This window comes from Vombatus ursinus, unplaced genomic scaffold (genome assembly GCF_900497805.2).
Source record: "Vombatus ursinus unplaced genomic scaffold, bare-nosed wombat genome assembly UNPS02014813.1, whole genome shotgun sequence".
NCBI classification, from domain to species: Eukaryota; Metazoa; Chordata; class Mammalia; order Diprotodontia; family Vombatidae; genus Vombatus; species Vombatus ursinus.
Genome location: NW_020954591.1, coordinates 12,176,963 through 12,191,102, shown reverse-complemented (window position 1 = coordinate 12,191,102; position 14,140 = coordinate 12,176,963). Strand labels below are relative to the sequence as shown.

General features: G+C 36.4%; 1 protein-coding gene across 2 annotated transcripts in view; it reads right to left on the bottom strand.

Annotated features, from left to right (window-relative positions):
- Positions 1 to 14,140, bottom strand: part of FLT1 (fms related tyrosine kinase 1) — a 191,136-nt gene that overhangs the window by 119,963 nt on the left and 57,033 nt on the right. For both annotated transcript variants that reach the window (XM_027877641.1, XM_027877642.1), the window contains exons 7-10: positions 11,928 to 12,102; positions 10,579 to 10,696; positions 6,563 to 6,732; positions 5,978 to 6,137 (exon numbers count right to left, since the gene is read on the bottom strand). In XM_027877641.1, the coding sequence (XP_027733442.1) occupies positions 5,978 to 6,137; positions 6,563 to 6,732; positions 10,579 to 10,696; positions 11,928 to 12,102 (623 nt within the window). The remainder of the gene's footprint in view (positions 1 to 5,977; positions 6,138 to 6,562; positions 6,733 to 10,578; positions 10,697 to 11,927; positions 12,103 to 14,140) is intronic.

Below are 14,140 nucleotides of genomic sequence, written 5' to 3'. Positions count from 1 at the left end.
GTGGAAAAAACACTGGAATTTTTAATCATGGAATTTCAGAGTATAAAGATCTCATTTGGTTCAACCCACACTCTGTCAAGGATGACTTACGGGTCCTTGTTCTTCTGCCTAACAGTAGAAAGATTAATAAGCTTCTCATAGGGAGCTAGGCAAAGTCAATTTTGTGGGCTAAGACTTAGTCCTACCAAGTGGGTAGGACTCACCCACAGGCCCACCTCTAGGCCACAGCCTCCTGGCCATGGACACTTCCTTTTCAGCACCCTTTCCTGATAGTTTTTTATGTGGGAAATAGAAATAAATAAATGGAAGTCAGAATAAATTGGAAAGTGACTCTAATCTCTGTCCCAACCAATTGTTTACCTTCTTTCTATCCGTTATTTCCATAAATTCCATCTCCTAAAAATATCTACACATATATTTTAAAAATTGCATTTTCCTTCAATGTACTATTTTCCCAACTCATTATATTCCTAATGTTGCTAGTATGCTAGCATGATATGTACGGCAACTTGCCCTGCATTTCTCACAATTTATATTCTCAGAATTTTCTGTAAAACCAGCCCTCAAGAGAAGACAGTTTCTTTGATGAGACACTAAAAAGCTTAGCACCTTTAAAAAAGATGTTGACCTCTTCCTCTTCCCCCTTTCATCATCAAAACAATCTCATCCTTGTATTGATTTACAAAGGTTCTGTACTCATAAACGGATTTCATTTTTCTCATTTGATACTGACAAGAAGCCCATGGGGAAGTTGGTTCATATCTTATCTCTACTTTACATAGCAATTGCACTGACGTAGGGTCTTAGGCAAGCCCCTAAAACCTTTAACCAATCCCCTTTCGTTTACCCCCTCCAATTGTTCCTTCCTTCCAAAGTTATCTTCCTTACCCATAGATCTGGTCATGTCACATCTTTGCTCCGAAATCTTCATTGCCTACTGAGTCAAGTTCAAAGTCGCCTGCCTAGCATTTAAGTGCTGCCACATGATCTAGCATGACATGACATTTTCAGGGTTCTCTAACATTTATCTCTATACTCCAGTCTAATTAGGCTACTCTTTACCCTTCAGTCACACACTGTGCTTTCATATGCTTGGAACATGGTTAAGGCTTATGCCCTCTTCTTTCCCCTGAATTCCTGACACTTTAAAACCCAATTCAAAAGCCGCATCCTATAGGAAACCTCCCCTGATTTCACCAGTCAGTCATGATTTGCCCTTAGCCCTTTATTGGCACTTTGTTGCAGTACGTTGTAGAGGAAAGAACACTGCATCTGAAATCAGTATAGGTCTAGATTATAATCCTGCCTCTGACACTCACTAGCAATGTGAACACGGGCAACTTGCTTACCTGGAGGCTCAGTTTCCTCATCTGTAAAATGGAGATAATAATGGTCCCTATCTCATGAGGTTGTTGTATATATCCAGTGAAATGATGTATACAAAGTACTTTGCAAATCTTAAAAGTGGTATATAAATGTCAGCTATTATTAATACAGCTGCATGTGTCAGTGTCCTTGCCGTGCTGGACTATAAGTTTCTTGAGGCAAGAGGGTGGGTCTTATCTAAACCTTGTATGTCACCTAGACTGAACATAGTGTCCTGCACACAGCAGACTATTAGTAAATAACCGTAATATATAATTATTCTCAAGCTAACAATGGGGGAGATGCTTAATTATGCTTTTTAAGAAGATTCTACTAATGGTTTAGGATGAGGAAAAAACTACCCTACTCAGTGATACATAAAGCACACATAATTATCCAATTTATTTCTACTGTTATAATTAACAATATTTGCCTTCTTTACTTCTAACCCAACAATCAGAACAATAGAAAATAAATTTTGTTGTATATTGTCTCTCTTTGCTTATTTGCTCAGTGAGTTTAAAAATAAGGTTGTTTTCTTCCCCTTTTAAAATGTGCAGTTCTTCTAATGCCTTATAAAAATATAACATCTGGAGAAAGGAAAACCACAATAATATCAATTCAGCCAAAACAGAATTAATTGAGTAAGATACTTTACTATACAAAAGAATGCAGGAAATTTTTTTTGCTAATTTGCTAATAGTCCACAAAGAAAAACTAGATGAGCAATATTAAGAAAATCTGAAAAAAATTATTCTAATATTTACATGGCTTCATAAACTATGCAAATTAGGTTAAACCTATGAATCTTTCTGATTATAATTTCAAAAACAGGTTGACCACATTCAATTAATCAAATCTTTTACATTTCTGAAAAAGGCATTCAAAGTTCTGGTACAAATTGATATATTTAGAATGTTAAAATATTTGCCCATAAAAATGGAACCAAAATGTAAGAAACAACTAAGAACTACATTAAATGAGCAAAGAGAATATAAAAAGTTGTATATCTACTATTTTTCCTCATGTTATTTTAATCAATATTTTAAAAATTAGTAGAAGAGCTCAGAATGCACAGCAAGAAGGTGAAAAATTTATTTTCAGAAGTAATGCCTCATATTGAAATGTCCAACTAAAATTTCTATATACAACTGAATTCAAGTTTAATTTTTTGCTATGAGTTCTCCATTGGATGTCCTCTCCATACTTAGAGTCAGCATAAGGTGGCAGCTGGTGAAGTTGGTTCCCCAAACTACAGAGTATGTCATAAAAGAAAATTTGCAGAGAAAAAAAGCCACTCCTAAACACTTGAAAATGAACAAATTCCCCCTTTTGGAGTGTTTCAAGGATTCTTACTTTGATTTTTTTTCAAATTTATTGGGCAATTTTTTCACCAAAATAGTGCCACACTTTGTCATATTTATAAAAAGAGCAATCTAAAATGATACAGGAGCAATGTTTTCTTTACAGCACATGGCAAAAGGCACATTTTCTTGCTTCTCAGGCCTTAAACCAATGAGAATATTTTGATAGCAATTTCAGTACCAAACTCAGAATCTCACCAAAGCCAAGTGAGACACAGGAAAACTGTTAATGGCATTTTTCTCCTTTGGTAGATCTGGCCAGCAACATGGAGCAGTCAATTCCCATTGCCCAGAACTTCACATCCTATTCTTCAGATTGCTTGTTCTGGAAAAATGTATGATCCTTGAACTAGAATCACCCACAAACAGTAGATAAAAATGGACTCAAAATTCATAAAATACCATACCAGCCAAACCAGCCAAGGACAAGATAAAAAGACCTAAGCACAATTCCCCATCAGGAAATCCTGACTTCTTGATGCCAAGTACTAACACACACCTCCCTCCTTAGGGATCTTTTCCTTTTCTAATAGAGACAGTTATAGTTTATAGAAAATCAAAACAGACACAAACATGCCTCTAGAGGAAAACTGCAAATAATAGCCTGTATTCATTACAAGTCATGAAACAAATATTAGATGTCTCTGTACTGTTCCCTTGACGCCTTCCCACACATTTGCATTTATGTACAACACTGGGTGTTAGTTTAGTAACGTTATTCTCGTCTCCCTCCTTACCCTTGCTCTACGTCTCAAAACCGCTCCACAGTTTCACCCATTCTGTCCTCTGAAAAAAATGAAGCTAATAAAGCTAACCCCTTTTACTTGTGCCTTCAGGCTCACCTGCTCCCATATCTTCTGGGAGCCTGTCTCATCAATTATTTCTTCTTGTTTTCTCATTGTCAGTCTCTCCCCCTCTGCTGGCACTGCTATTAATATTCCTAGATCTCCCTATCTTTGAAAACAAAACAAAACAAAACAACACACAACAAATCTTAAACATGGCCAAGGCTTCAATCCTATATTTCTCCTCCCTTTTAATATCTGCCTGCCCTCTAGAAAGAGCTGTCTACACTTAGCTCCCTTCAATTCCTTATCACTCACCTTTCTATTGAAATGGTTCTTTTCAAGATTACCAAAGATCTCTTAACCACTCTTTGCAGTTCTCCTCACCATCATTGCCTTTTTTAAAAGTAGTGCTGTCTTTATTGTTGTAACAGAAAGAGGAATCAAGAGGAGCTTTCACACAAAAGAACACGGCATGTGTACATAATGCTTTACAGTTTAGGCAGTATTGTTATTACTTTTTATATCACCCATCCTGATTTCTGCCACGTACCCAACTCTATGAATTGAGGTTGAAACTTCATATCTTAGGTTCTTGAAAAAGAAATTATCACTTTTCTCTATGATTTTCTTCTGATCCCCTTCAACCATCCACAACATACCCATTAACACAGAAATTAACATCAGACAAAAAGGACTCTGGATGTCATTTAACTGCCACAAAGCCCAGACATTTGACTTGTTGGAGAGACAGGAGACACAGCCACCCTTAGGCCAGACAATTCTACATAGGCAGCAGATTAGAAGCAGAAACATTCTTACAGTAGTTAAAAGTGACAAAGAACAGTGGACAAAAGGAAACGAAAGAGTGGTCAGCATAAAAGCACAACAGTTTAGGACCACATGGGATGGAGATAAATAATTCTATATGCCTCAGGACCCCCAGAGGGCAACGCTGTGTTACAAAGCAAGGCTATCATTGATGTCCATAGTGAAGAATCCGAGTCATCAAAAAAAGTTTAAGTAATATTTAGCACATATCATCTTGGACATTAGGGAAGTGTGGGAAGATTCCCATCAAAAATTGTGAACGTGATGGCAAATTTTGTTATATTAAAAGTATTAGTTTTAGTTATTTGGGAAATTCATTCTCGTGGAACAGACACTGATGATGCCAGACAAATGAGACATCCCCAGCTTCACTTCCTAACAAAGAAAATCACCAACTGCCAGAAAAGCTTAGTGAGAGACAATTGGAGCAAATCCATTGAATTTTAGGATAGAAGGGACTGCACATACCTAAACATTGCTTTTCATTGACTATATTTTAAGATCATTTGAAACAATGAAATATTTTTTTAAATGTTAAAATCAACAGGAAAACTGTAAACCTTTATATGTCTCCTCTGCACTGTAGGCAACTATAGGATGGCAATAGTCATTCAAATACTCAAACAGTATTTATCAGGTACCTAGTAGGTACAAAGCACTATGTGGGATAAAAGAATGAATGAGCTACAGATCCTACCCTCAAGGAATTTGTAATCTGTTAGAAGAGAAAAGATGTACACAATCCAAGACAACTCTGAAGGACTTAGGATGAAAAATGCTATCCATCCCCTGAGAAAGAACTGGTGGTGTCTAAATACAGATTGAAGCATACCTTTTTTACTTTATTTTCCTTAATATTGGGGGGTTTTTTTTTGGTCTATGTTTTCTTTCACAATATGACTATTATGGAAATGTTTTGCACGACTACACATGTATAACCTATATCAAATTGCTTGCCTTCTCAATGAGGGGAGGTGGGGAGGGAGGAAGGGAGAGAATTTGAAACTCAAAGTTTTAAAAAACGAATGTTAAAAATAGTTTTTACATGTAACTGGGGGAAAATAAAATACTAAATTTTTTTAAAAAATGTATATATAAAAAGATTTTTAAAAAATGATATTTTTCATTCTTTAAGCTTTATATCAAATGTGTCATTTTCTAATCATATTTTTGGGCATTTTTATCTTCATAATACTTTGCAACAACAATCAAAACCATACCTTATAGAAAAGGCCAACACAGAGTTGTTACCTCTACTCAGCCTAGATGTACAAAGATGTGGTTTTATCTTTAATTTAATTTTTAACACACCTCCCCACCCTCAGTACACAACCAAAGACAGTGTTAATAAGAAAAGGCCAAAAGATGGAAAGCAGAAGGTAAAAGAAGAAAAATTTATAAACTACATCATCTATGCCTCAACAACTTAGAGAGAGCTGCAGCAGCCACATAATTTTCTGATACATCTTATTTCACATCTAGCACAACAAATAAATGGCAGAAGCTTTATTTAAAATATACTGAAACACACAAAAATATGTGCACTTAAGAAATATATAGTACCTGCGAGGAATTCCAATCCCAGGTGTTGGTGAGCCTTTTAAAAATAAGGGTGTAAATAAATGTCCTTACCTTGCTTTGGAATAGTTTTGGCTACAAGGATGCCAAATCCACTTAATTGTAGGTTGGGGAACACCATAAACAGTACAAGTCAGGCTCTGCTGGCTACCCAATGGGTAGAGATTAGGATCTGGGAATGATGACACAGCTTTTTCATAAATTTGGGGTTTCACTGTAAAGGATGAAAAACAAGACATAAGTTACAATTCCTATAATCACTTTCTCTTGGGCCACAGGATAATAAGACCTAATGATAATATCGAGCAGGTATATAGTGTTTTAAGATTGCAAAGTGCTTCCCATATATTCTTTCACTTGATACATACTGATATGTGATCTCACTTGACCCCTCACAACCACAACACCTGTGAAGTAGGTGTAATTATTAGGATTACCTGTAACATTCTTGCTGGTTGCAAAGTCAGGCAAAACAAGAACAACAACCTAACGATAAAACTCTTAAATCTTCCAGACAATGTGTGGTAAAAGGAAGTCTGGGTAGGTTCAAGCAAGATTTTTATAAAGTATCAACACATTTAAATGTTTCATTTGATTTTTTTTCCAGCCAGCTAATTAAAAAACCAATAGGAAACTTACCATTTACAATGAGAGTGGTTGTTAGATTTTGGAATATTTTTGCTTTTTTTAGACTCAGCAAAATTGTATAATCTCCCGCATCTTCTTCTGCCACATCCTTGATAATTAGCGAATAGCCATGGGCCACGTATCGAGCACATTTCTCAGTAGCAGGTAACCCGTTCTTTAACCTGTGATTCAGAGAGCTGTCATTAGTAAAGTCCCAGCTATGGTTTTAGTTCTATGACACCAAAGGCTAAATTTGTTCATGTGCTCCATGATCATGTGTCTCCCATGTTTATAAGTTCTGTGCCCTGGCCAGGGACACATTGACCAAGAGTCAGTCAACTCAAAGCTTGTTAGGAGTCTCAGGGAAATTCAGTCGATCTGCTTCTGCACAACATTCTCTGGCGGACCCTCATCACTCCTCTCTGACAAATTTGCCTGTTGCTGAGCATCAGAGATCAGCTTCAAGGCAATTGTACTTAACTATCCAGACTTTTCTTCTGGAGCCCTTCTCTGAGTGAACATTTATATGAAATATTACCCATTTTAGTCTGTGGTATTTAGCCTGTTTCTGTTACATCATGCAAAACATTTAACAAATCACAAAATAAAGGAAGGGATCCTTCTTTTGTCTTCATTCAGCAATAAATTCCACAAATATGTAAATGCTGCTATGGAACAGGGCATTGAGGGGAGACACTTGTAGGATTCAGAAGTGAATAAGGTGAGATCTCTGCCCTCAAGTTAGTAGGAGAAACAATATACCTGAATAACCATGGTCCACAGGGCTGGTCAGGATAAGTGCCCAAGAGAAGAGGGAGGTTTTAAAGGACAGGAGAGGTAGAGGCAAATTGTTGTGGCTGAGGTGATGGAGGAAGGATCTGAAAGAAGGTGGCTTTCAGTTTAGCTCTGAAATAGAGAGAAGATTCTGATAGATGGAAATGGGGTGGGGGGAGGGCATTCCAGGCTGAGGGAATGGTATAAGTGAAGCAGAAAAGGACAAGGTACATTCTGGGAGTGGAGAATAATCCAGTTTGAATGAGTAATGGGGTATGTGTAGGGAAGTAGCAGTAGGTGAGGATAGAAAAGGTGATTAGGACAGATTGAGGACAGGCATAATCTGGTCTGAGGAGTTTATACTTAATTTGCTGGAAATTGGGAGCCGTTGAAGGTTTTTAAGAGGGGAAAAGATATAATTATAGCTATGTTTTAGAAGATTAAAAAAGACTAATCTGTGGTATAATATATAGGGGGCTGGCTTTGAGTTAGGAAGACCTAGGTCCAAGTCCCAGACACACATACTGGCCCATGACCCTGAGCAAGTCTCTCTGTCTCTGTCTCTTTCTCTCTCCGGCTCTTTCTTCTTCCTCACCTTCCTTTCAGTCTCCATTTCTCTCTCCTCCTCCTCATCCTGTCTGTCTCTCTCCCCATCTATCCCTCTTTCCTTCTTCCTCTCCCTCTTTTTTTGCAAATGATTATCTATCTAATCACATATTTTCATTATTTACAACTAAGTTTACCAGTTGCAAAGCAGCTGTAGATTTGTAGAGGCAGCTAGGTGGTTCAGTGGATGGAGCACTGGGACAGGTGTCTGGAAGACCTGAGTTCAAATTTGGCCTCAGAGCTGCTGTGAGAATCAACTGAGATAATATCTGTATTGTACTTAGCACAGTGACTTACACATAGTAGGCACTTAATAATTTTTTATTTCTTCCTTCTGATCTGAGCATTGGTAGAAGGAGTTTACTCACCAGGAGGATTCTACATCCGTGAACACTCAGGTCAAGTAAAAAAAAGAATACTGAGTGGTGAAATGTGAGATGAATTGGTGGAAAGAGAGACAATATAGTTAGAAAGCTACTATATAAAATTATACAATATGAATTCAGGTTTTCTCATTCAGTATTAATTGGTTTAAGAAGAATGTTTTTATTGGTAACATCAATGGCCATTTTAGCAATACCTATTATTTATATATTTCTATAGTACACTACTGTTTAGTTTTTACCCACACAGAGATAATTTGGTTGGGTCACATATTCTGAAGATGGTTGGGGAACAGCACTGGCTAACAGTAAGGATAGAGTATATTTTTTAAATTCCTCATTTCAAATAAGGAGGCAATGCCCCAACATAATTATCACACATTGTAATGGAAAGAGCACTGTACTAAAAGTTAGGAGATCAGAGTCCTGATCTGGGTTTGGCAAATAAGTCTGTGGGTCTCTGCTTCCTTATCTATAAAATGAGAGAATTGGCCTGAGATGATCTCTAAGCACCTTTCAGATCTACAATGCTACGATTCTACCAAAACGTTTAGTTCTAAAATGCATCGTACGTATGTCCTAGGATAGTCTATCACTTTGGTCTCATATGAAATTTCTTGTAACCCAGTATGTTAAGAATTTACTGCTCTGAATAACTTAGAATCCTGGAATATTTATCAATTCATAATTACCTTATGTACATTACACAGATGCAAATAAATTCTTACAACTGAATGTCAGTTGTAAGTAATTAAAATTTATTAAGTTCTATTTTGTAGCTAGCCAAGTCCACTTAGTTGGACTGTTAATTACCCCCTGTTGCTAACTTAAGCATATTGGAAGAAGCATTAATTTTTTCAAGTCACTAGGACACTGTTTAGTTACTGTAGAAATGAACCACTTGGATCCAAAAAGGCTTAAGGCACCTCCCACATTATTAGGTAGAGAAGAGGATAAACATTTATACTGCGTCTACTATGTGCCTGGCACTGTCAAATATGATCTCATTTGAATGAGACATGATTGAGGTTATTATCTAGGAGAAATTAAAATTAAGAGGAATTTGTTATTTAAACAGGGTAGCAAAACAAATTGACTTTGGTTTAAAAAAGATATTGGGGAACAAAATTAAATTTGGCTTCACTGAAACAATTAAGAAAACATACAATATTTTCAGTTTAATATTCCCCTTTAACTTCCTGTATAAACTGCTGTAAATATAGTGGGAGAGAATTTTTTAAAATTTAAAAGTCTACATTAATGTGATTTTTGAAGCAAAAATGGACTGAGGAGAACTAGCTCCTATTCATGTATTCATGCTTCCCTAATCAGTCTGGTAACAATTCCTTTGTTAAAATGCAATGGTTTGAGCCAAAGATATTGGTATCAAACATGATTTAACAAAATAACTTGAGAACATAAATAGATTACATTGTTTTATATAAAGGTGTTAGACTGAAGTTAAAAAAAAAACTAACACTGCTTAAGGGTTTCTGAATATTCTTTCTTTGAGCCAAAAAATAACTTAACTAGTTTAAGTAGGGAATTCAGTCCTCCCTTGAAAATGAATTGCTCCAGCAATTCTACCAATGTTTGTTTTACTTTAAAATTAGGTTATTAACTCACATTTATACAACACGCTAAGGTCTGCAAAGCACTTTACATATATAATCTCATTTGATCCTCACAGCAAATCTGTGAGGTAGGTGCTATCATTATCCCCATTTTACAGATGAGGAAACAGGTTCAGAAGGATTAACTTCCTTGCTTAGTGTTCTACAGCTGATAAGTGTTTGAGTCTGTGTTTGAACCCAGGTCTTCTGACTTTCCAAGTTCAGGTCTCTATCTGCTATAGGACATTACTACTCAGGTTTAAATACTTGACTATGCCAAATATAAAATAGAGAAAAGTCTACTTTCTTCAGAATATGGGCTATGCTAAAATCATTGACTAATACATACAGCACAAAGGAGGATAACAAGATTTACAGATAAACAGAATGAAGCTAACAGGCTTAGTGAGCAAATAACAAAACAAAGGATGACTGAAGAAATATAACTAATCCTTTGCCCCAGTCCTTATCCCACTTTCCTCTTTAGCCTTCCCCTTCTTCTACCTCTACATAGAGTTCCCAGCTTAGTAAAGTTGCCTAGGAGTGACTTATCTTGGTTTTTTTCCCCAGGAAGTTAAATCACTGAGCTTTGTGCATTCCCCTACCTACAAAATGGCTTTTAAACTGATATGAAGAATAATTGTGTTCCTACCATACAACCTCTGGCGAGGGAAATGCCTTCACTTTCATAGAAAGCCGATAGGACCGTTTGCCTGCGATTGTTTCAAGCACCTGCTGTTTTCGATGTTTCACGGTGATAAATGGTTTTTCTTTAAAGAAGAAGTGATTGACATATTAGTAAAAGTTATATTTATTTCAAATAAGCTTAGTGTTTTCTTCAAGGAGGGTACAGAAAGGAATCAGCAAATAGAGCCGGGATTATGACTGAGCCGATGAATCAGCACAAATTCTTGTGGTCAACGTTTGTAACAAAAGTGATGTTACATGTGTACAACCCTTTATTGCACTCTCCCAAAAATTACCTCATTTAATCCTCGTAACAAAGCAGTGGAGATCGCTTATCAGGGAAACATCTGAGTTTCTTTTCCCTCTGCCTAGCAAAACACATCTGATTTATTCTTTTTTTTAAAATTTATTTTATTTTCTATTCAAGGAATAAAACAAGCATTTCCATAACACAGTATGATAAAAAAGATGTTCTGAGCATGAAATTGCAAATCGGCCATTTTTTCTATTTGTTCTTAATAGAAGATGTGATTGACTGTACAGAATTTTAGTAATCTAAGGGCAGAAAGCAGCCATGGACAAAAATAAGTGAAAATCTTGAACTATTGATGCCATCACAGCAGAAAAGCTGGTAGCCATTTCTGGGCAACAGTTTGAAGGAGGCAAGGGAACAATTGTTCTGGGAATCTCTGGACAACTGATAGGAAATCAAGAGATAGGATGGAGGAGAAAGCTGAACTGAGAATTAAGGGATGGCCTTTCTGCTCTTCCCTTTTGAGTTTTTCCACCCATCAGCAGAAATAGAATGAGAAAAGAGAATGGAACCTCTTTTATGGGGTCCTAATTGTACTTAACTTGAAACTCTTCTATTTGAGGACTTAAAGAATAAGATAAGAATTCTACAAAAAAATTTTAAGTTGAAATGATTTAGTATTAATTCTAAGTAAAAACTCATTACTGTATCTTTTTAGCTTTGTGATTACTATAATATGGCCAAGGAAATCTTTGCATAAACAATATAGGACAAAACTGATACTTTCTTTTGTTTCATTTTGATGATCTCACAAATGATTTAAAATATTTCATGTGCAAATTTTTAGCTGAATTTTTCATGTGGAATTAACAAAAGAAAAAAGTCATTCTGCTCAGTTCAAAGGCATCACATTTTCAAGAATGTTGAATGCTATTTTCATGTACTTTTAAACTAGCATGCTTGTATTTATTAACATCAGCATGATTTGCTGCCAAAGGAAATATATACTAGTTCTATAGATAAGCAAAGATGTGTGGTGGCCTTTCTGAAACATCTCTTACCATATACATGTACTGTTGTATTAGCAGATTTGAAGGATGGTCCACTCTGCACCCGACACATATAAAGTCCTTTGTCTTTGCTTTGCACTTTGTCAATTATAAGAGTGCTGTAAAATACATTGGCTTGGGAATTACTTGGATCAAACCGTGGAGTTATAGAAGCTCTATTATTTGCCTAGAGAGAAAAGAATGATTTAGATGCAACAATAGTATTTAATAATGTATAAATTAATAAACACATGCTATTCAAGTATAGGATTAATTTCAATGTTTTATTAGCTCTTTTTTAAGCATCACATTTAGGTGTTGAGGGAAATGAGGTACATAAGGAAGTGAATTCAGTTAAGTCTAAGTAATACTGTTAATAGACCTGATAACGTATGGTTATTACTGCTTTGCTCTGTGAATCTACCAGTTTCTTTCCAACCATATTCAATGGGTTTGGGAGGATTATGTAGCCATTCAGTAGGGTTCAATTGCCCTGGGCAGACAACACTTGACTCCTTCTGAGGTCCAGCTACTCAGACTCTGAGCAGGACTGTTTTCTTCTCCTTTCTCAATCCTTGTCTTTTATTTTCTTTTCCATATACATAATTTTTTTAAGATTCCATTTTACAAAACAGAAGAGGTCATTTTCCCTACTAATGGCCTAGCACTGAAAAGTCTTAGGAAGTATTCCAGCTGATTCTTTGGGCACCATCTTGTCCCCTTTCACACCCTTCAAGCTAGCTCCACTGGAACAGGGACAGGGTTATCTTCAGGATCTCTCATTCATTTTTCAGGACATTTTCTCAGGACTGGTCTGAGAAAAAAACAATCTTAACTCCAGCCACTAAAAGTCAGGACAGAACCTTCAAGAATCTAAAATGATGGGACTAAAGACTAAGGAAAATTCCAAAGTTCTATTTTATGATGCAAAAGAGGCATGTAGGTGGCATAGTTCACTGGGCCTAAAGTCAGGAAAACGTGAGTTCAAATCCAGCCTCAGACACTTACTAGTTGCATGATCTTTGGCAAGTCACTTAACTTCTCTGCCTCAGTTTCCCCATCTGAAAAATGGGAGTAATAATAGTGCCCACCTCCTAGGGTTGTTTTGAGGATTAAATGAGATATCTGTAAAGCACTCTGCAAACCTTAAAAAGCTATGTATGTATGGTAGCTACTACCATTATAGTTATTTTTATAAATGGCTTCTCTCCTTTTATTCTCCTTCCTCTAAATTTGTTCTGTATTTATGTAATTTAGCTTGTAGGCTTATTGGTAGAGGACTGTATTAATTCCATATTTTGGAAAACTGTTGGACTCAATAAATACTTACTATTTTTATTACTGACAACAGAAATACAAATAGGGTTTTTTTTGTCTCCTTCCTCTCATCTTGGTAATGCAATTAGATGTACAGAGAGCATTCAATAGAATGTTATTGATTACTCTACTAGCCTAAACTCCTCATTTTACATTAAAGGAAACTGAGGCTCTCAAGTGACTCACTCAAAGTCATAAAACAAGTTAATGGAAGTACTGGGAACAGAACTCAGGCCCTTAGGATATATCCTTGGAAATATTCCATTCAATTTCTAAAAATTAGTGCCTCAGATGAAGGTATCGAGGGCATGCTCAGCAAATTTGTGGATGGAATGAAGCTGGGAAAAATAACTCTGAACAACAGAAACGGGATCCCAAAAAATCCTAGTGGGCTAGAACAATGGGCTAAATCTAATAAAGATGGAATTGAACAGGGATAAATGTAAAGTCCTATACTAGGATTCAAAGATTCAACTACAGAAGCATAGATTGGGGAAATGTCTTAGACAAGGGTTCACATAAAACAAGACTTTAGTAGACTAAAAGTTCAATGTAAATCAACAACATGAGTCAATAATGGGGCATTTCCAGCAGAAACAGGAATCTGATCTTCAGCTGAGTCAAAGTGTTTACGAGGGAGCTCATCATATGTCTAGAGTATTATGTTTAGTGTTCAGTAGCACAATTTAGGAATAACACTGACAAGCTGGGAGTACATCCAGAGGACAGTGATCAAGATAGCAAAGGGGCTGGAAGATGGAATGCTGAGCCAGGAGAAAAGAAGACTTAATGGAGACATGTGCTTCAAGTATGCAAAGTGCTGTCATGAGGAAGAATCATGGAGACTTGTTCTGCCAGGCCCCAGATGACGGAGCTAGGAGTAATGGAGAGATATGGCAGAGGTAAGT